The sequence below is a fragment of the Protomyctophum parallelum genome (genome assembly GCF_964188405.1).
Source record: "Protomyctophum parallelum genome assembly, chromosome: 8".
Lineage (NCBI taxonomy): Eukaryota > Metazoa > Chordata > Actinopteri > Myctophiformes > Myctophidae > Protomyctophum > Protomyctophum parallelum.
Genome location: NC_139703.1, coordinates 12,199,307 through 12,223,308, shown reverse-complemented (window position 1 = coordinate 12,223,308; position 24,002 = coordinate 12,199,307). Strand labels below are relative to the sequence as shown.

The 24,002-nt window shown below is 40.9% G+C and overlaps 1 protein-coding gene across 2 annotated transcripts; it reads right to left on the bottom strand.

The window, feature by feature from the left end:
- Positions 1-4,701: 4,701 nt before the first annotated feature.
- Positions 4,702-22,380, bottom strand: tomm34 (translocase of outer mitochondrial membrane 34). 2 transcript variants are annotated; one of them, XM_083771424.1, is made up of 9 exons: positions 22,152-22,290; positions 15,659-15,731; positions 14,962-15,117; positions 13,056-13,152; positions 11,764-11,916; positions 10,542-10,702; positions 9,040-9,187; positions 8,360-8,486; positions 4,702-7,515 (listed from the first exon to the last, which is right to left on the bottom strand). In XM_083771424.1, the coding sequence occupies exons 3-9, from the start codon at positions 15,095-15,097 to the stop codon at positions 7,414-7,416; spliced, it is 924 nt and encodes a 307-aa protein (XP_083627550.1). In that variant the 5' UTR covers positions 15,098-15,117; positions 15,659-15,731; positions 22,152-22,290; the 3' UTR covers positions 4,702-7,413. The 2 variants fall into 2 exon arrangements, with proteins under 2 accessions (XP_083627550.1, XP_083627549.1); XM_083771423.1 differs by lacking the exon at positions 15,659-15,731 and having other exon boundaries at positions 22,152-22,380.
- Positions 22,381-24,002: the final 1,622 nt, after the last annotated feature.

Genomic DNA, 24,002 nt, shown 5'->3' with positions numbered 1-24,002 from the left:
AGGGGGCGAAACTGAGTTGAGAATATACGTCACCTTAGTTCCACTGTAAAGGCAAAGGTTATGTCAAACATTTTATATCAGTTGTCCAAACGAGGTCATCCCTATGTTCCCCAGGTTCTATGTTCCCCAGGTTCTATGTTCCCTATAGGGTTAGGAGCAATTTTTCTAGTTTTTCCTGCACAAACACATGTCAAAGTAAGCCTGCTCTCCTGCATTCCCAAGACTAATATGATCAGCATGATTGCTTTGGGCAATTCAGGCAGATCTTCAGGTCAGGCCCAGGTTGCACTACATACATACAGCCATTCTGGTACACCTTCACCTTCAGCTTCACCTCACACCTGCACGCACGCACGCACGCACGCACGCACGCACACACGCACACACACACACACACACACACACACTCCGTTGTTGTGTATGGCAATGTGTATGGCAATGAATACGGCTTGCATGTCATTTGTTTAAAAAATTTGGTTGCTTAACACAGGACGCTTTAAACACAAACCAGACCTAATTAATAATGCAACAATGTAGCAATTTGAAAGGCACCTGAGTGTTGCACAGAATGGTGTGATCTATCTAATTCTGTTCCGCCCGACCAGAAAATCAATTGCGGCATCATAATTTCCCGTGAATAGGGCCAATGATCAAAAGGTTTCGCTGATAGGGTCCTATATAGGCTGTGACAGCCTGTGCCCCAAAAAACAGCCAGCATAGGGATATTGATGGGAGTCGTTTACATAAGTTGTTTAATGGAGTCATGCAGGGAGAAAGAATGTACTGTAGCCATTAAAATATACCATTTCAAACACGTAGCTCTTACCCAGGAGACAGAGGCGGCGTTGAAGATGAAGATGAAGAGGTTGAGGTTGCAGGGCTGGGGCCACAACTTGGGGAGGTTGCAGGGCTGGGGCCACAACTTGGGGACACTGGCAGCCCAGCTGAGCCATCTGAAATGGGGGCTTCACTCACCTCACTGGTGGAGGAGCTTCTAGAAGAGGCTGAGGTAGAGCAGTGGTGGAAACAGTACTCAATAAATTGTTTTACTTAAGTAAAAGTGTCAATACTGCTATGTAGAACTACTCCGTTACAAAGCCCAAATGTAGCATCTCATCACATTTGTGATGACGGCTATTGACGTTTTTAGCCCAAGGAGTGCTTAGAATGTATACTAGAACCCCTAGTTTGACAAATTGCATGCTACTTAAGGTAGTGTAAGTGATTTTCTTTGGTTAAAATATGTGTTAAAAAGCTCTATATTGTGATAGTACTCTAGAATAGTACTTTAGATAGTACTCTGCTATAGAGTACTTGTTCAGTAACATCTCCATGTCTCCCCAGCTTTTTATTGCATTTTCAGAAACCGAAACTAGGATGGCAATCTTATCCAATCAGGATAGAGATAGAGAACAGGATAGTCAGATACAGTCAGGATACAGATGAAACAAGTGGAATTGTAAGTGATAACACGAAGAAATGAGCAGACAAAATTGGAAAAACTGGAACACTATAAACAAATTAAGCTTATAAATAGTACTCTCTCCTGATTGATGGAAATTGTGTCACCTACCTGAAAATGTTTTTTTCTGTTTATTAAAGAGCTGGAGAGGGAGACCTCTGTTACTGAACAAACAAACATTATAGTAATTACTATCAGAATTCAGAATATAGCGATTTAACCTTTTAAAAATAACTTTTTATTTTAACGAAAAAATATCACTTACACAACCTTTAAAGCAAAGTGTTTGCCTTATAAATGTTGTTAATGGTATGGTCACATATTATGCCAATTATGTAAATTGCTCAACATATGCAAGTTAGCATCCGGCAGTTTCTAAATGCTAGGGACCCATACTCAACATTTCTAGCATAACACTTGCCAGGGTTCATATTCTGGCAAGTGGACTGAGGAAAGGAGGGTAGGTCCGCAATGTAGCTCCCAGTAGAAAAAGTTGTATTTACGAGTCAAACAACATTTTGACCACTGTGGGTGACCTAATGGACCCACAGTGAAGTATCCCTATTCTGGGGCAAAACAAATAAAAAAATAAAACAAATCTAGCTCACAACATGCCACAATTTTATAGTTTCTAAATCATTACATTACTATTATATTGAATGAGACGTGTCAACTGACTGTAAAGTTGTATTCTTACGTATAATATGACATTTCAATTCTTTTAATTCTTTCATGAGTGCATGAAAGGAAGACATAGCCTCTCCCTGCAGATTCAGGGACAGATTCTGAAATGCTTCATCGAGGCGGATATTCAACTTCTCAAACTCATCTATGTGGCTGTAGACCTTAATGGTACGCATGACCAAGCTCTTGGAGGTATATTTTTTGACAACCGCTACAGCAGACAGGAGTGTGGACTGGATCTCCTTTAGGACCTCATCCAACTCGGGAGAGATGTCGTCTCGTTTGATTCTCCTGACCACTTTCTCCAACTGTTCCACACGTTTACTCAGGCACCAGCACCGGTCCTTGTTGGCCTTGACCTCCATACAGAGCTTGTACAGTACAGATGCTGTCTGGGAAATCACGTCGGGCATGAAATCCATGACTGACTGGAAAACATGAGAGAATGGAGAAAGTAGGACTGTTAGTGTTTAGTGCTGGACTGGATCTGGGCAGGCCCCTGTTACCGAACAAACACATGATTATTAATATCACAATATAGAGCTTCAACATTTTAACAAAATCTTGTTTTATAAAAAATAGCCTAAAAATCGCTTACCTTTTCACTGATCACTTATGAGATAATTTTGTGAGTGTGGATACTGTAGCCAGGGCACACTGTTACTAAAACGAAACCACTTCTCATTGTGTTTACTCCATCTCCATGAGTCAGGAATCCTGACCGACAGGTTTGATGTGGTACAGTTTGATCAGTGAGCCTCATCGACAGACGCTTATCTGACAGACACCTCCTCCGATTTAAAGCTTTTTTTTAAATGCTTTATTCAATTAAACTCTAAATTACCAAAGAGGCAATAGCATACCGGGACAGTGAGTGTATGTGTCCTGATATTTTTTAATCAGTCGATCACCGTCTTTGATTGATATTTTATTGACAGCATTAAAAGTAGGCTACAGCAGCATGTTAAAATAAGGCCAAATGGATAATCACTGTGGTTCATGACATTCAACATCTACACTCTACAGGAATGGAATGACTTGTTGAACATTTCCTCAGTAGGCCTTATACAATGTTTGTACACTGTATTGTCTGCATTCAGATCTTGCTTCATTCTTCTTCAAAACGTATACTACAGTGTCCGCATCTCAACTTATTTCAGGCTAAAATACTATTTAAATACAACTGTGAGGTCTTTGAAAAGGTTATGGTGATAGTGAATATTGTGTATGTGATGAATGATATATGCCATCATCACAATGAATGTATTGGAAAGCTTGTACGATGCACAGTTTAAATTGATTAAACAGATTCTTAGGGTTATTAACACATTTAGCTGGGGACCCCCTGGAACACCCTCAAGGACCCCTGGGGGCCACTTTGAGAACCACTGGATTAAATCCCAAAGAAAGTGTTACAGGCGTGCCAGTTGAAAGAAAAGTAAAAAAAACAAGTCTCACAAGGCCATTAAGCCTTACCATACTTTCATATTAATATATCAAATCCATCTAAATACTCAATAATATTCTAATGTATATAGCAATGCTACTGTGTGTTGTTGAATGCCACAGATGACTTCATAGAAAAATTAAGTCTACTTAAAAAGCAAAAACCTTCTTGCTGTGTTTATCATGCAGTATTTATTGATAGACAAATAGCACATCATTACTGTACTGCAGTTCAATACTGTAACAGGCCTATATTCTCCGTAGAAAGAACAAACTGCAGTTCAGTACTGCAACAGGCCTCTGCTCTGTAGAAAGAACAAACTGCAGTTCAGTACTGCAACAGGCCTCTGCTCTGTAGAAAGAACAAACTGCAGTTCAGTACTGCAACAGGCCTCTGCTCTGTAGAAAGAACAAACTGCAGTTCAGTACTGCAACAGGCCTCTGCTCTGTAGAAAGAACAAACTGCAGTTCAGTACTGTAACAGGCCTCTGCTCTGTAGAAAGAACAAACTGCAGTTCAGTACTGTAACAGGCCTCTGCTCTGTAGAAAGAACAAACTGCAGTTCAGTACTGTAGCAGGCCTCTATGCTCTGTAGAAAGAACAACTGTGCATTTATTCTATAGCTAGAATAAGTAGCAGATAATGAATTGCATTTTTGATAGCTAGATAGGGGGCGCTCGGGTGGCACAGTGGTAGTCCCTGCCCAACTAGTGATGATACGGGTGCCTCTAGATAATACGGTTGCTATAAAAGGAAACAATTTCTCATTGTTTCTACTTACTGCCCGACAGGTTTGACATGCCTTTACAGTCAGTAGCATCCTCCACATTCCTTCGCCACCCCACAATGGCATCTTTCAAATTTGATGGTATGCTCTACACTGTATATTTAACTAACTACATAAACATTGTGTTGATTAACGTCACTATTATTATATTGTTTGTGTATGTATGTGTATTGTTTTACTGAAGAAAAAAAAAGAAAACTACATAAACATTCTGTAATGCTCAGAATGTTGCTCACTGGAAGGAAAAGCGTATAAAGAAATCCATGTTTTTTTTTCATTGATTCGTTGATAAACAATACAAAAATAGATGAACACAGTTAAATGAGATAACAATGGAATAATATCTTTATTTCACCGACATCGTGGTTAAACAGCTTCATTTTAAATAACAATAAGATGTCTTATGTCAATTTTAGGCAAGCAGAAACACAAACAAGGTAAACCCCATTCAACAGAACAGCATTTGTTTTAGGTCATGTGTCAGGGCTAGAGCAGATTATGACACCCAGTTCCTTTTCATGTGCATGTGAACGTTAAACTAGGAACCCCAATAAATGACATAATAAAATGATAGTTACATTCAGTTCAGTTCAGTTTCACACACACATGGATGGGTGGGTGGATCGGTCGGAACAGCTGAGCCGAGTTTAGCCAACAACAAGGTTAGATGACAAGAGTCCAAACAGAAGAAACTCACAGACACAAAGAACGTAAACATAACGTGAACCAGGAACTGCATAAGGAAATGTATATGCTTTCTGCAGCCACATAGCAGTGACTAAATCAGAAACAGTGTAGTGTCACCAAGAGCTATTGAGAGCAATGACACTTTGATCCTTACTTCCATTCTCTCTTCTTTTTTTAATTATCTGAGCACAAATCTGTGCATTGTTTTAGCCACACAAAAAGAGATTGAATATTGTATAAATATTCTCAGTTTACAATGGATGACCAATAGCAGTGTCATAATTCTCTCGATAGCTCTCGATAAGTTCTGGCGCCACAATGAAAATAGCCAATCTAGCAGCTTGGATGTGACGTGTTGTGATCTTTAGATATATTTATTTGTTTCTGCATCAAACGACAGACGGCTAGTATACATATTACACATGTAGGCATAAGCTTGCTTTGAGAATTTCTGCTCTCAAAAATAGTTCTGCCAAAGTTAATGTGGTTAAGTCACTGCTGTGTGTCTTCAAAAGAGCCGCTGTAAAGCTGGCGCCAGGCACTGTAGGAAAGACTTCAGGGACACAACTCAAAAGACACAATGAAAACCAGTGTTTAGGTTCACAGGTTCAGCACCGAAACCTTTTGGATGGGAGGGGTGTGGGTCGGCTGAAAGGTGGCGTGAAAATCCAATCAAAACCTGTCCCTGTGCAAAATTCTAAAACTATTCCGTTTTCTTCAGGGCCGTGCTCACAGAAAGCCTTTTTTGAATTGCCAGCCTTTCCGCCATGCATTTGGTGCTGGAGCACTCCTCACTGTGTGAGACAATCCAGTCATTTACCACCCAACGTTGATAGTTTATCATAACCATGAGGATTACCATTAATTACCATTTACCATTAATGGTTCAAGCTTTGGATCGCATGTGCAGCACAGATCAGTCTCATTGAGTAGAGGATGATGCAGAAGCAGTCGGAAAGAATGTTTGCAAGGAAAGCCACCGTGGAGATGTCGACCATTATGGAGGCATGCCCACAGCAGAAGTCCTGATGGAACGTATGTGGGACTAACTTGTGTGAAAAGCAAGCAATCCCACAGGATCGCTTCCTTCCCGTACAAGTGCAGGTAGAAAACCGCAACTAGCCTGTGAGTTTAAAAACTTGCAATTTCAATGGTCACCTGGTTCCCAAGCATGAGCCAGCCCAGCTGCCACCGGTGAGCCTAGGACAAGCCTTCTACGCACATTGGAAGTGGCAATGACACACCCCTAAGTCACTTCAATGTCACTTGAAGGAGAGGCAGCACAAACTAGTACAAAAAAGAAAAGAAAAAAGACGACAACATTGTATCGCCTTGCAGCTGCATAGTTTGATACAGCATACTGTACATTTGATTCAGTTTGGGGAAATTGTTTCATATTCAGTTTAGTTATTTACTTTTGTCACACTTTCTGTGGACACAGCCCGTAAACGCACATGCATGACACAGCAGATACAGCATTCGGCCAGTGTCTGGTAGCAACCAACCTCATTCCATTCACAGGTAAGGACAATTCTACAATACTGCTAGAGCACTTCTAGAATGTGTATTGTCACATCTAAACAATCCACTCTCAAAGAGGGTTCAAAGTAGGAAATGACCAACCACAGATGTCAAATGATGGTGCATTGACACAGATGCATTATGGCTTTGTTCTTTGAAATGCAGGCAAATCACATTCGTTTATCAACTCTTTAGGACTGACTATCCACACTGTTATTTAATAACATAAATAAGTGATCACATGGGATTTGTGTATTCAGAAATCGTCTGCCTAAGTGATTCTCAACTTTGTTTTTGTTTTTTCATTTCAAGGACTCCCAGTTAAATATGCATTAGGCCACGGACCCCCATATCTTTTCAAATCTGAGATCCCAATCTACAATGTAAACTCCTGTTAATTTAACTCAGAGTGTACAATTGGAACCAAATGGTTCAATTTGTACACTCACGACAAACTAGTTCTACAAATGGACCTCATTAGGTTCTCAAGTAGGGTTCAGACAGGGACCCAGGTTACTTGAGGGGGGGTCCCTTTACAGGTCTGTAACTCTTAAGGGTTAATTTGGTTCCACACCTGTACACTCCTAGAGTTGCGGGGGTCCTTGAAATTAAAACGTTGGGAGAACCACTGTAGTAGAAAAAACAAACCGGAGCCAGAACCGACAATTAGCGATAAATGGATAGAAGATGTTTTTGCGAGAACCAACCGTCAGTCTTGTTTGTAATTGGTTGAAATCGTGTCACCGCTGCTCCCGATGATCTGACAAGTCTTGTCTCGACTCCCCTCCCCCCTCCCACACACACACTTCCTGGCAGTATGGCCGTGTCACTTCTTCTTCTGTACCTCCTGCATCAAATTGAGGGCGGCTGTATTCTTTGGCTCCACCTTCAGCAGGCGGATGAGGTCTTCCTCGCAGGCCTTGTTGTCCTGAAAAAACATTTTAGCCATGTTACACCTGGAGACCACGTTAAACCTGGAGACCACGTAAAACCTGGAGACCACGTTAAACCTGGAGACCACGATAAACCTGGAGACCACGTAAAACCTGGAGACCACGTTAAACCTGGAGACCACGATAAACCTGGAGACCACGTTAAACCTGGAGACCACGTTAAACCTGGAGACCACGATAAACCTGGAGACCACGATAAACCTGGAGACCACGATAAACCTGGAGACCACGATAAACCTGGAGACCACGTTAAACCTGGAGACCACGTTAAACCTGGAGACCACGATAAACCTGGAGACCACGATAAACCTGGAGACCACGTTAAACCTGGAGACCACGTTAAACCTGGAGACCACGTTTCAGGCATACAATATAGGCCACATTATAAACTTTCACGACAGTAGCCTACAAATACAATTTATGCAACGACTATACTAAATTATACTAATTGGTCAAAATAAGTAAAATAATATAGCCTTTCCATAAGAGTATCTTTTCATATTTTTCCAAGAAGAATACAGCCAAGCATATTAAGTTATGTAATAACTAAAACATTATAGTGGCTATAGGCTATTATGGGAAATGTACTCCAACTCCTTTACCTCAGAGAATGTTTTCATTCTGGATAAAAATCATAAAATGGTCTATGGTCTAATCTAGTGGAATAAATGGATGATCAAATGCAGTTTTGAGTTTTGACGATTCAATTAACTGTAACTAGGGCCATCGCCTTGCCCCCCCGCCCCTCACTGGTGCAAAATCGGGTAGGAAAAGCGGGGAAGCGTCTGTGAGCCTCTGTGTGTGTGTGTGTGTTCTCACCTTCAGCTGCCTGTGAGCCTGAGCTCTCCTGTACAGAGCCTTGATGTTACAGCTGTCATACCACAGAGCCTGGTCACAGTCACGCACCGCCTCCTTGGCCTGCTTCAATGACAGGTAGCACAGCGCCCTGCACACACGCACACATGTTGTCACATCATTATCACACGCTTGCTGATGCAACAGGTCGTACGGCGAAACATAAGACAGGCTTCCCTTGTGTTTTTAGCTGAGGCGACATACACAGTCAACAGAGTCAGACACATGGCTCCTCGATGCAAAATAAACAGAGCGCACTACCCGACTTTACGATAATAAGGGGCAGGAGGTCGGCTATGAACCAGAGCTACTCGCCGCTATGCCTGTTCATTCTCCAGGCACTGGAACAATACGTGCTGCTGTCTCCCACTCTCCCACAGGGACCGACCCAAAATAAGTCGATCTGTGCCTGTGAGAGACTGCAACACGAGCGTCCCAACCCAGCACCCTGAAAACAAACACAAGCACAGCGGCTTGTGCAAAGTGTGTGTGCACTGTGCATCCACTTTTTACAACTTTCGATTATCATTTTTTGTAATCGTCCAAATCCAAAAATTGCGATTTCGATTAATCGTGCAGCCCTACCATACAGTATATTGAAATGATTTCCCTAGATGGTGTGTGTGCGTGTGTGTGTGCACTACCTGTTGGTGTATGTGGCAACCTCTGTGGGGTTGTGTTTCAGACTCTGTGTGTATTTGTCGACAGCTTTCTGATGTTCTCCTTTCTTCACCAGAGCGTTGCCCTCCTCCTTCAGCAATTGACCTTTCTTCATGTCTTGCGCACTGGGAGCTGACATAACAGGATGACCGAATCACAGCACATGTTAGAGGAACAGTCTACAGTGTATTAAGGCTGTACCCTAGCCCTTATTTTAGGACTCGAACTTCGGCAGGAATTTCCGAGTGAACATTCGGACCATTTGTTTCTAATTAATTAAAAAAATAACCGTCTCGATCAGAGCGCACAGCGCGTCTCACCCGCTATTCTCTCCCAACACACACACACACACTTCTAATTAATTAAAAAGATAACCATTGAGATATCCGTATCGATCAAAGCGCAGGGTGTCTCACCCGCTCTTTATAAATCTCTCTCGTCTCTCACAACACACACACACACCACGAAAACAGCTGATCTGCGCGTTGCTCGTTAGCTGTTCCTCGTTAATTTGTTCCACCTGTGTATGAATGCGGCTTCAGAAGAAGTGGGCACAGGGAAAAAGCAGATCCTCCGTGACCGTTTTGCTTAACAATGATCAGAGTTCACTCCTTTTTGGCTATCATGCTAGAGAGCATATGCTAATATATTATGGCTGCTACTAGTAAGAACAGTTCCCCCTATCAGCGATCATGCTGGCGTGTGTGTTTGCGAGCGAATGAGTGAGCGAGTGAGTGAGTGAGTGAGTGAGTGAGTGAGAGAGTGAGAGAGAGAGAGAGAGTCGCGTCAAGGCTCATACATAGTCTGGATTTTCGGTGGTTAGGTGACCACCGAACTACAACATGACGTCACGCGCCGCGGTGAAGAGCAAACCACCGCCACCGCTCCAGCCCTTCGCTCTGTTTTTACTTACCACCGCTCAACGTTATTTCAGCTCCGGTGGTCAGCTCACCACCGGAGCGGTGGTCACCTTACCACCGAAAATCCAGACTATGAATAGGCCTTTAGTCTCCAATCACCAAATGAATGTGCACAGCAGAACAAGGAGAGATTTCTTTAAAAAATCATAACTTCTGACAGGAATGCACTAGAAACGTACTTTTTTTTTTACATGTTCATATTGCATTCTCGCCGAGATATATTTTCAAGTTAATAAAAAAGGAAAGAAATAAAAAATAAATTAATAAAGATATTATTTTTTTACTAAAAATAATATAAAAAAAAACGAATGGCTCAAGCCCATTAATTAAGATTCGAGTGCCAACCCTAACGAGCGAACATTCGAACCTTGAATGTTTGGGGACAGCCTTACAGTGTATAGTTAAATGAGATTTGTGTACTGTATAGATTGGGGTCCCATGAATAAACATAAGACATAGGTGTCTGTGGACTAATGCATATCAAACTGGGGCTCCTTGAAATGAAAAGGGCTTGGCGTAGCCACTAAAAACCACGGCGGTGTGGTTTGCAAGGTCTCTTCACCTACCTGGTGGTGTGTTCTGCTTTCCCCCGTTTCCTCCGTTCTCTGTGTTAGCAGCGTGACAGGCATTCAGCATGGCTTGTTTCATGGTCAGCGTGACAGTGGGGATGGCAGGTAGTTTCTCCCTCCACGATAGTCCGTCCATCTCCATCAGAACCTTGGTCATCCTGCAGACAGACACAAACAGGCCTGTTAAGCACATTCACTCTGGGGTCCTTAGTTTGGCCATGTTGTAGTTGGGTCTACCTGGCTCTTCTACAGAGACATTTTTGCAGGATGACAGATTGTGAGCATATAGATCTATATCTTCACAGAAGGTTCACAGTCCTACAGGGTTTCCTGCACAACTTTATCTGCATGGCGCCTCGCCATGCTTAGCTGCAAAATAATAATTATATATATATATATATATATATATATATATATATATATGTATATACCGGTATATATTTTTTTGTGACTGTGTGTGATATGAAATGTCCAATACCTCCCCAGTGTCCCCGAGTGCCTCCCTGACAGACAAACCCTAGCAGCCACATAATACACTTATTCACATAAGACATTTTTGAGTAAGTTGTCACGGAGAGAAACCTCATAAAAACCTCCTTAGCAACAACCTCTGTCTCTTTTTAGAGTACTACTAACAACATTAAACAATACAAGTTACTACTGCCACAACTACTACTATTATTCCTACTACAAGCACAAATGGTACCATCAGTTCTACTATGACCACTGCCAGTGTTACTATTGAAAAGAGAGTACTACCACTGTACTTAAACAAGAACCAACTAATACTACGAGCAGTGCACTAATGCTCTTTGTAATACTACATGCTATGACTAGTTTTATTAGGAGTATTACTACATTCTATGCTTCTATCTCTCTCCAATTCATACTTATCACTTCTATTCTGAACCACTTTCAACTTGGTGTCCCTTTCAAGAAAGAGAATGCGACGTCACACTGTGTTGTTGCAATAGTGGCAGACCCCACAAGATGGCACCACCTGTCCATTTAACTCAATGAATGGGGGCTCCATCTTGTGAGGAGGAAAGGTCTCATTTTCTATACTGGTAAAACATAGGTTCAGATCTAAAGCAGATCTATTTCTAGCTTTTGCTGTTTGTCATACAATTAAATAGATAGGGCTTAAAGAGGGAGGCATGAAACCCAGGCTCCTCTCAAGTGAGGTGCATGGTGTATCTCTATACGGTATGGTTCCTACCTGCCAGTGCCGTCATGTGCGGAGGGTATGTTGTTGTCCACCGCCAGGGCGGTTTTATAGTCTACATAGGCCAGACGGTAGCGCTCTAGAGCCTCGTAGGCCGCTGCTCGGCGCAGGAGAGACTTTACATTGAAAGGAACTAAGTCCAGAGACCTGAGAGAGAGAGAGAGAGAGAGAGAGAGAGAGAGATATTTTATTTATCCCACCAACAGATGGAGAGATAAAGAGAGTCAGGCAGATGGACAGACTGACAGACAAGGATAAAGGATAGTATGACAGAATAGTGGTAGCACTTTAGTTTGTTGTGTTATTACGATTACATTTTTTGCTTTTTACCCTTTTCTCCCCAATTTAGCCATTATGCCAATTGATTCCTGCCCACACCACACACACACATTTCTGTGTATCTTACTGGCTCACCTGCCAGTGAGGAGCCCCTACCGGGAGGATGTAGAGCCCTACTCCTCCCGTCCAACACTCCCTACCGACGGGGTGCAGCCGTATGAGTATATGGTATATGCAGTGAGAAATATGAACCTCCCTGCCTGGCGTCCGTCCCCCGAACACAGGCCAATTGTGTTTGTGTGGTATTAGACGCTTGACTAAAGCTTGACTGCGTGTATTCAAACCCCCAGACTCTGCGGTGGTGGGCAGGTATTTTAGCACTGCGCCACCCGAGCACCCAATTGTCGTTATCATTTGTCTTTAATTGCGTATTCTATTCATTCTGTGTAAAAGGTCCTTACACACCAGGAGTGTGAAGAATAAACGTGACAATATTTCACACAGATTGATGGTATTATTCTTGGTGAAAAATAATAATAATCGGCCCAGGCGGTGGCGTAACCGTCTGGGCACCCGACTGGTAATCCAGTCGCAGTGTGCCGCAGGTTCGACTCCCGAGCCCGACACGGCCTTTACTGCATGTCTTCCCCCATCTCTTTCCCGTGTCCTGTCAGCCTACTGTCTGTCCCTTAAAAAAACCAATGAAAGGCGTAAGCCGCAAAAAAATATCTTAAAAAAAAAAAAAAAAAAAATCAACCCTCGTTTTGAAACATTACCTCACTTCATCAACACATATTTGTGTTTTCTTGTTATGTACTCATGACATAAGCAGCAGTTTAAGTCAATGCTGATTAAGCATGCAAAATAAATGCAACTGCTGTGTAAAGACTTAAACATCATCTCAGCATCTGATATAAAAGCCAGAGTTACATCAGTAGCCCTTGACAGGTAAGATACTGTAAATCAATGGTAAGACATAATAATCAAGTGATAATAAATAGTCTCACGTGTTGCAGTCTTGGATGCATTGTGTACAGTTGCCATCCTTCAAGTAGCTGGCTGCCCTGTTAGAATAGATAACACTCAGATCCTCTGGATTCTTACCTGGAAAACAACGAAAACTAATATCAATGCATCTACATTTATGCATTTCAATATGTTTGTTTGTTACTGTCCCTGTCTCTCAACTATCTAAATCAAAGATGTGTGATACACATACAGACAAGATAGACAGCTGTTATACAATAAAGGAGAGAAACACCCGTCAGAGACAAATGGACAGCAAGGGGCATCTTAACCAATCTCAACCTTTTGGAAGGTCATTGTTAAAAGCTCACAATGTATTCATGATGCTACTTGTTACAATAGATCGGCTATTGTCATATGACCAAGTATATTAGACAGCTCAGAAAAAGGTAATTCATTCAAACCTTTATTTATTCGAGACATTGAGGTTTCCCTCGTTTGCAGTGTTGTCGAGATACAGTACAACATTTTCATAGCAATAAGAAATTATAATAAAGAAAACAGAACAGCAACATTTCCTCATTGTGTGATCGAATACATGTTTACAAACGGTTGCAGACACTTGGGGGTAAGTCTGTAATCAAAGATGTAAATTGACCGTATGTAATGGGAGAGCAGATCTTTAATTTATGCTGCAAGTCATTCCACGTGGTTGGGGCACTAAAACAAAAGGCTGTTTTCCCCAGTACTGTGTTTACATTTGGAACCTTTAGTATAAGCCAGTGACTGGAGCGTGTCCTATATGTTACAGGATTCCAATCCAGCAGAGCTTTAATATAAAACGGTAACGTCCCATCAATTACTTTAAAAATAAACAGATACCAATGTTTATTTTGCCTGTCGGCCAAAGGAAGGACAGCCCACTCTGATGCAGTGACGAGTTCTATAAGGTTCACCAGATATAAATCTCAGAGCAGAGTGATAAACTGCATCCAAGGGTTTGAGGACAGAAGGAGCAGATTTTCTATAGATGACATCTCCATAGTCCAATACAGAAAGAAAGACTGCTTCAATAACTCATTTCCTACATGGAATTGGGAAACCATTATTGGAAAACTACTATTATTCACCAAAACAGCACAAAAACGTCTGTTGACAGAACAGGTCAACAGAAAAAAAGGAAAAACAATCACACCCGTGTGAACTGAGTGGTGCAACTCCCCTCCCCCCCTCCCCTCCTCTCTCTCTCTCTCATTAGCAGGCAACAGTGTAGCACTATCTGTCTCTCTGTTTCTGGCACAACAGCGCCCCTACTGGTACTCATAGTCATACTGGTGCTCATAGCCACATAGGTAGGTGAACATGGACATTGCTGTTCCTTGGAGTGGTTGCACCACTCCAAAAATGAGGGGTGCTTACAACTGAAATGGCAATGTGAAGTTGAACTACAAAACAACCTAAAACTAATAAGATTAGGGAAAATTGCTTTGGTTGTCGACTTTTAATAATGGAATCAGACAGAGAGCTGGATTCCTGTTCATTGTTTTGTTCTTTCCAGTTCATGATCAATACTGTACACGAGAGCTGAACTACATACAAAAGGGTTTGTATTACAAACATTTAAATGCTTAGATTACAAAAGCAAATGCTAAAACAAAATAAAAGCTCATTATTACTATTACTAGTCATTAGTAGAATATAAGAATTTAAACTAATAATTTCTAGACAAGAATTATTAAAGCTGTAAATGCACCTTGAGTTGAAAACTTACTATAAAACTAGTTGAACTAAAAAACAGAACTGAAATATGAAATCGAAAACCAAAAGAGTCATTAACAAAACAAGACAACACAACATTCAGACAAAGAGGAATACAAAGCAAAGCCGTCGGATAAAGAAACAGACTTTTCGTAATAATGTGCATGCACTGCATGCACAAACATTTACCTTTACCCGTCTTCTCCAGTTCTTTGATAGCCTGGCAGTATAGCTCAGTGGCCTCTCCATACTGGCCTGTCTTAAAACGTTCATTGCCAGCCTGTTTCAGCTCGTCCCACGCCTGAGTCTTGCGCTTCTTTGGCATTTCTTTCTTATACACAACACCTGGAAACAAACAAACAACAATATCAGATACAGCACAAACGGGGATTCTTCATTGCAACTATGCACCCATGCCAAGGTTGAAAAAAAAGGAGAGCAAACGATTATAAATGCCGGCCAATAATTTGTTTATGGTACACAGAAAATACCATTTAATCAACAAGTTAACCACTTGAAACCCTATATCCGTTGTTAAAAAGGTGTCCCCCAGGGGTTTGTAGGCCCTCCATTTCCCCCCTCTTCTTCATAACCAGAGCTTTGCTCTGTTCATGTGATCAATATTTAGCATAGCTTTTCACTCTGAAGCCAAGGGCAGTTCTTTGTTTGCAGTAATGTTCTCTTTATAAGTAATGTTAAAGCAACAATCTGTGCGTTGTCATGTCCTAGCCCAAAATGGGAGTTTTTTGATTGATTGATTGATTGATTAATTGAATGAATAGGTTATTAGTTAGAAATGTAAACCGCACAAGGTACAGTCAGTCATTAAGATTGTAAGCAGTCTTGCAGAGCATGCCACACCAACACTTCCCTGCTTATACTGTACCTGAATGACTGAGAGACAAATAAACCTTTGTTGATGATTGTTGATTCCGTAAGGAGAAGACTACACTGAGGACCTTTAGATTCCACCACACAAAGACCATTTTAGATGGATGGGCCCGTTTAAAAACAGAGAAAAACAGAGAGACAGAGGATTTTGTTCAGTTATGACCACATTACGTCAGTAAATGATTTTTAATAGTAATTACTTTATTACTACTACAAGTAACACACACCACTCTTTTGAACTCGACTTAAATGTTAATGTCAGATCACACGTTCACGTCCCATCAGAATTCTTTGTGTTAACACATTTGGGCAAGTGGCTATGGCCGTTTTAAGCCCAAGGATTGTTTTTCGTGCAAAACAAATGCTTGCAATGGATTCAGAATGATGAAAACACATGCTACTTAAATGGGACCGTACCCAAGTTCACTCAGCCCTATGTTCCCTCAGGCCTATGTTCCCTCAGCCCTATATGTTCCCTCAGCCCTATGTTCCCTCAGCCCTATGTTCCCTCATTCCAAAACAGACAGGGGGGGGGGGGGGGGGGGGGGCTGTAAGGCATCAATTATACTATAATGCTACCCATACAGTAGCTCACCCTGCAGCAACAGAACACAGATACCAAGTTACAGCAATGACACTACTGCATGGTCTAGTCTATCTACTTTGTTATAGCAAATGCTCCACAACAACACAGTGAACAGTGAAACATTCAACATACTTAATTATCTGTTTTGAATCTCAGGTATGTTTCCATTGCATAGTTGTCTCATCAACCTAGAGTACACAACTTAATGAACTGACACCAACTATTTAAGCTACGTTGACAAACACAAAACTAGTTTAGCTTGTAGAACATCCTGGGCTGGATTTTGAAGATGCATTTTACAATGGGGTAATACATACAGTTTTATGAGCTGGGGGCGTGTTGTATGTCATATTGCAATTTTGGGCATGTTAAGAAGCGCTTTCGACACCCCGTGGATTGCGCGAAACGGCCTTGAATTAGTCATGGGTGTGTTTAAGGCTTGTTTGAGACGTACCCAATCAACATGTCCGTACTATTCTCTTTACCAGTCAGCTGATGTCACATACGGAATGCGCACTTTGGGGATCGTGGTATTACATTTCTTCAGGCTGGCACCATAGAAGACATGACATGACTTTGTCACATTTGGGTTAATTATTCCTATTGCACTGCATGCTGTCACCTTTATGCCTCAAAATAATTTGTTTCTATTGAAAAACACCAGTAAAATAACGTTTATTATATTTTATTTCATTTAAGTCATGATGAAGGAATGAGTTGAATGCTGCTGCTTAATGCTGTGCCTGTGGCCCCGATGGTATATGGTCTTCGCTCTTAGCATTTTATTGAAGAAGACTTGAATCGGGTGTGATACAGCATATAAAAGCAAACTTCCCACGGATTATGGAGATGTTTTTATTTATTTTTAAGGTTGAGAAATGAAAGTATTATGGCCGTTTCTAATCTCAACATTTTACAAAAAAAAGACGCAAAAGAGGCTGTTGCCATGTCTCATAGAAACAAGTAAATAGGTCTATAAAAATAAGCGCATATAACAGGGGTCTGTAACCTATTTTAAATGAAGTGCCATGTTTTTATTTTCTAGATAGTGAGTCTGCCATATCCAGATTAATTTTAATGACACCACATTAAAATAAAAAAACATATTTTGATTGTCCACAAATATAAAGTTCTTCCTTCTTTTTAAATATGTTCTTGCACATTGTTATAATGATCATTATATATATCCCCCTGCAGTCAGAGTTCATAGTTTTAATGAATGAATGTGATGCATTGTGAGCTGGTATAGATCTGCTATTTTCAAAAGTAATCTTGGAAAATTTTAATAAAATCTTTGGATTAGCCGTCCTTAGTTGGGCAAATGCATTCATCTGGGGATCCTTGACATGGGAATGTGCTGTGTGAGGATCACTGGTTTAAACAACATTAGGAGAAAAGCCCAAATAACCACTTTAGAAACAAGAAAAGCAACCACAAATAGTACAACTACCAATATTTACAAGCAACTTTACAGAAAAAGAAGCCGCTTATAATAAACAGACATGGCAACACTCTAGCAGCCTCCCAGAGCCGCTCAAGTGTACAATCAAACAGTGCTTTTTGCGTTTATGAGGTGGTCAGACCTGGTCTAATCGTTATGCGCTGAGTGTTTTTAGGTCAAGGGGCTTAATAGCAAATTGCGCAAAGCGAAAATAATTAACATATGGACACTACCACAATGCTAAAATATTCAGGAACGCCGTATGCCATATGTGTGTGCGTTCAACACGGGCCGATATGCCTTTCATAATACGTAATTTATGTATTACCCCATTGTAAAACGCATCTTCAAAATCCAGCCCCCTGTCTCCTCATGTCCCCAAGTAACACTGTCCTCTGAAAGGCCATCTGCAATAACCTAATATTAAGTATACTGCGCACCCTTTGCAGCTAAGTGCATCCACCAATGCATCCACCTCTTGGTACCACAGCACCTCAAAGGCCCTTAAAACAAGGCTCCAGACCTCTCAAAACAAACTGGTCAGGCTCCTACTTGGCCTCACCCCCCGAACCCACCTCACCCCTGCCCACTTTGACAGGCTGGGATGGCTTAGGGTCGACGACAGAGTACAGCATCTGGCAATGGGTCTGGTCCACAAGATTCGATACACCACCAAGATACCCATGTACCTGTCTAAATACTTCCTTAATGTAAACGAAGTCCACACCCACAACACCAGAGGGAGTGCAACAAACCATGTACAACCCAGATTCGGCACAAACAAAGGACTAAATTCTTTTCGCTCCTATGCCACCAAAATGTGGAACGCCCTACCAACAGTCATTAAGACATGTGAATCCCTTGACTCCTTCAAAACCGCTCTCAAAGGGCACCTACGGATGGCTGCATTTCGAAACTGGCCTCTGTAAAATCTGAATCCCCCCACCCCCCCCCCCCCCCCCCATTTTCCCTCACTGTATATTGTATCTTTTCCCTTTTTTGCTTCCCATATGATGAATTCCTGTTCTGTTCTTTACCTACAGAGAAATGTCTATTTGTATGTCTCTAAATGTTTGTATGTCTTTAAATGTTTTGATGAATTGAACAATGTGGACCCTGTTGTAAACAAGTGTATTGCTTAATTGGGTCGTCCACTCACAGTTGACAGTCTTTGTATTGAGTTCGTGCTTAAAATGTACTGTAAATTCTACAAACTGTTAATAAAGATTTCAATCAATCAATCAATCAAGTGTCCCTTTCTCGGACTGCAACTGTAGCCTACTTACTGTATAAGACCATTTATTGAAATCCCAAACATGGAATATACTTGGACCATGCATTATGCCACATATAATGCCTGTCTCAGGACGGCCACCTGCCAGTATACAGTGGATAACTTCCCAGTCTTGCTGGGTAAGTTGGGTAACTATACCACTACTACTACTTGCTACTTTAACCCTGAAATCCCAATTTTGGGCATGTCATTATAGGCTAAGAAGTAAGAAGAAAGGACAATTGCTGATCTACAAGGTCACAACATGCCGTAATGTGTTGTGAGCTTGTAGATCGGCTTTTCCCCAAAAATAAGTTTTGATAAATGACTTATTTTAACATGTGTAGCGCAGTGGAATAGAGTAGACACTATGACACGTCAAGAGTCAATTAGTACTATAGGCTATACATTTGTGTTCTGGTAATATCATTGATCACTTGTTTTGCATGTCCGTGGCAAAAATAAAATATTAATGGAAATGTCCATCACATTCACAAGCTGGCAAAGTGATTTCCCCGGGTGCAGATAGCTGCTGTATTATCATGGTTATTGGTGGTGGCGGCAATATTCATAATTTTAGTCTGGATATATCAAATCCTGTGTTGAGGATCACACAAGAATAGCATCACTTTATGGACAAAATAACACCCAAAAGGGTTCATAATTTCAGTCTGCTTGAGGTGTAATGCAGCTTTAAACAAAATAGCAGACAGTGGCACTGGTACATATCTGAACTCATCTTCTCACAGTGCGTGTCAACCACATAGCCGACACTTCTCAGCTTCAATTATGTTTTTCATACCAATAATTGCATAGAAGCATCATGGTTTTGTTATGCGTACACACCCATGGCACTGTGCCAAGAGAACTCACAAATCAAACGCATGTACAGTACACGCAGTCAAGTTGTCTACAGTCTACCGATGTTAACCATCTCAAACCCACACCCTAACCTCCCACGGGGAAGCACACCTAAACCTAACCTAAGAGTCTGTTTAATTATTTAATAATTTAGTTTTATGAAGATTTACATTTTATACTGTGAATTAATTGCACTAGCAAAGTGTAACATGCAGTGAGGACGGAACGTTTGTTCTACCCCATTGGTTCTCTGGGGTCCTAATATAAGGAGTGTTCTACCCCATTGGTTCTCTGGGGTCCTAATGGAGTGCCGTAACAGAGGCTTGTCATGTCAGCTGTCACTCAACTCAATGAAGGCGTGTTTTGGGCTGTAAAACAATCTGCCCATTTTGACCCATTTAGTTTTTCTTGCAAATATTTGATGCTGCTGCTTTAATTCTACCTGCATATAAACACAGCAGAGGCCCTTCCAGGGACCCCTGGGTGCCACAGGCACACAGTTTCATTCGACTATGAATGGGCCTTTTGTGCCATGACACAGTACGTGCCCTCTTGCCCTTATATGCTCCAAAGGCTAACTAAGCTGACAGTCCTGGTCCACCTAAATGCTCCGGGGTATGCCCTATGCCCTATAGGTATACCAGGGTCAACTCACATAAGTTACCCGAACCTAAAAGTATATGTACATGACCTGCCTCGTCTAGAGGCGACACCCAGGACTACGTGAGTCATAGCAAGCTCTGCCACGTCCAGGTTATAGAATCTTGCAAAAAGTTGACGGAGATGACCAACTTGCAACCGTACACACGATATGGTTCAAGAGTTATAAGCCAAAACGTAAAGTGGGCTGTTATAGCGCCACCATGAGGCCGACCGATATAATTATAAGTTAATTAATTTTAGTAATTATTATGAACCTATTATTATGACGAGACGAGACAAGCTGTCAGCCAATTTCATTGGGAAAGAAAATGCTGTCTGTATTACACTATACACTATTATACTTATTATACTATTACATTTATTACACTTGCACTTATCGGATTGAGGGAACATAGGGCTGAGGGAACATAGGGTCTGTTTTGGAATGGGGGAACATAGGGCTGAGGGAACATAGGGCTGAGGGAACATATAGGCATGACGTCCCCACTTAAATGAGGATTACATTTTGGGAATTTTGCCTTATATAGGTTGTTAATGGTACCATCACCTATTTTAACATTTTTCAATATGTTGAATTATGTTCCACCACTGGGAACATATTTCTGAAACAAAAAAGTTGAAAGCGTTTCTATTGCAATTTGTTTGAGGTTGATTGACCCCTTTTTTCGAATGCCTATACTAATATGCCTCTCTGAACACAATGCAATACTAGTACAGTATGTATATTTATAGATTGACAGAATTTGACACATCTGTTCCACTGTCTTCTACATATTCATGGGGCACTGTGTCAAGTGTACATATCGGTATGATGAATTGTACATTTGTAACATCTAAATCTGTACTAAAGTCACCATCCGTGACACCACAGTTATACTCATTTTCAGAATAAAAAATGCTTCCATAAGATGATCAGACAGTCCTTACATAACCTTAACACCAGCCCAGGAAAAACGGCCATGACCAGCATTTAATATGCTATTATTATGAACCATATTTCCACTAATCTGATGTGAACCCGTCCACTTAGCTTTAGGCTGGAACCAGTTACCGGAACCAGTTACCGTTTAACCACTTAATTGAGCTCCATTTGAAATCCATGTATTTATTATGAAATCCCTTTTTCAACATATTTTTTCTCTAATAAAATGTAGCTAAAATCTACAAGCCCGCAACGCGTCGCATCGCCACGCGTTGTGGGCTTGGTGATTTGCTATTTCCAAATGATTTTTATTTATTTATATTAGCATATAATGAGTGACATGCACAAACTAGGGACGCCAGGGTTAAGGTGGTCAATAACGGTATACGTTTGGATTTATTTGACTTTCATATTTATGATCGGAAAGTTTTCTGCCTTTTGTTTGTGCTTTGTGGGCCGAACGAGGTATCCAGCTAGCAACCAAGCTAGCAAGCCGACATCATGCCGTAGGTGGTGACCTAATGAATGGTGTTGCCGTTTTACGATTGAGCAAATGACTCTGCACAAAAAAATAACTGTGGTAGATCTGATAACCTTTATGGCGTTTCAAGTGTATTATCTTCTTTTTGAGTCTCTGTCACTGTGTCTATTAGAGCGAGAAGAAGCCAATGGGGGTAGCATATTGCCACGGGTCACCGGGTTTGGTGCAACATTGTGACTGTGCGCTAGTAGCGGCACTTACCGCTTGTGGGGACGTGTATCGCCTCTTCGAGGTTTAAACCATGCTCTTTCAAGCTAGCTGCGAAATTATTCCAATCTACGGGTCGTTGTTTTCCTGTCATCAGTGCTGGGTCCTCTGCTCACGTGTCACCACACTGTCTGGAAGCACATGGACCTGCAGGGACATTTATGGACGTTCTGCTTGTTCTAGTTCGCTCCAGTAAGTTCTCTTCTCCCCGATGAGTGGCGGCTGTCAAGTTAAACACAGACGAAAATGCGAGTATGCGACCTCCGGTGGTGTACTTCAAAGTAAAAGTCACATTTTAGGTCATCCAGCTCCCCCAGGGGTATTCAACATTTGTCAGGCCAATATATTCATTAGTCAGGCAATAAATATTATCAAAAAAAATACCAATCAGTGAATAAATTCCTTACAGCCTAAATGTCTTTGTAAAGGTGTAAGTGACACATCTCAGAATCTGTGACAGCCGCTGAAAATTGGGTAACATTTTCAAAAGCTTTGGCTTCAGCCTACACCTTTTCGGTGCTAAACTAGACCTTACAATCTGTCTTTAAAAATGTAAAAAATGTAAGTACCGAAATAAACCATTAATTCATTCATTCATTCAAAACATTTTTTTTGTTTTACACGATTTTTTTTATTTTCTTTTTTTGTTTCTGAAAGAGGGCATGTTCAGCTGTCAGAAAAAAACATCTTAATACATTATTTAAATTATTTCCATATCCATTATTTTAATTTATTTACACTGTAATACGGTTACACATTTTGAACACAACAGGGGCCACATTTTATGCTAAAGATGGCAATTACTAGAATATGGTAGCACATTGATGACCACTGAGTAAGAATTTTAATATCTTTATTAACCATATTTTCTGAATGAAAATGTATCAATTTCCTCTATAGCGTAACAGGGTGGACATATTATGCTTTACCTGGTTTACCACATCAGTAACGCAACCTGAGAAACATGTATTGTAGCCTATATGATGATGACACCTATAACACCATTTAACAGTGTTAATTTTAAGACTAAGACTATAAAGACTAAGTCGACTAAAGTTTTTGACATTTAGTCGACTAAGACTAGACCAAGACTAAAGAATTTCAGAAGACTAAATAGGAGTAGGACCAAGACTAAATGGTGTGTTATTCAAAAGACTAAGACCAAATAAATAAAAACACTGCCATTTAAGTTATACTGTAGGCTAATTATCTGTTAACTATCTGCACGTCCTGTAATTATTATTATTATGAAACTCTAATTTTGAAGGCCAAATGAATCCATTTCCTGTGGTTCAAGTGTAGCAGGGTGTAGCTGACAGCTATAATAGTAGTGACAGACTGCAAACTGCAGGCAGGGTTTTGGTGTTCTATTTCGCTTTCGCTTCATGACTGAGCAGAGCAGTTGGGTTTCTATTTTTGAAAAAGGTCCAGAGCAAAGATTCTTGATGAAGTTTTCCCCTATTTACTTGAATCATTCTTTTTATTTTATTTTACACAAGAGAGTACGAATTTGACCCAATCTTTAATGAAACCCAAGCGCTACATCTGAAGCATCAGAGACCACTGTAGGCTGTAGCAGTGCAGCTAAAGCTGTACAAGATGGCAGTATAACACCACCTGCTGGTTGAACTCTAACTTGGAGTACTGGCTCAAATAAATGCTGGACATACACAAAGCTAGGAAATGATGGGGTTTTAAGAAGCTTGTAATAATAATCAACCTATATTATTATGACACACCATTGCAGTTCTCAGGGTGGTGAATACTGTATATAGGCTATATTTGACATCACACATCTTATTTTGTCTTATTTTGTGATGTGATGGGTTATTTTTGAGGGGCGCT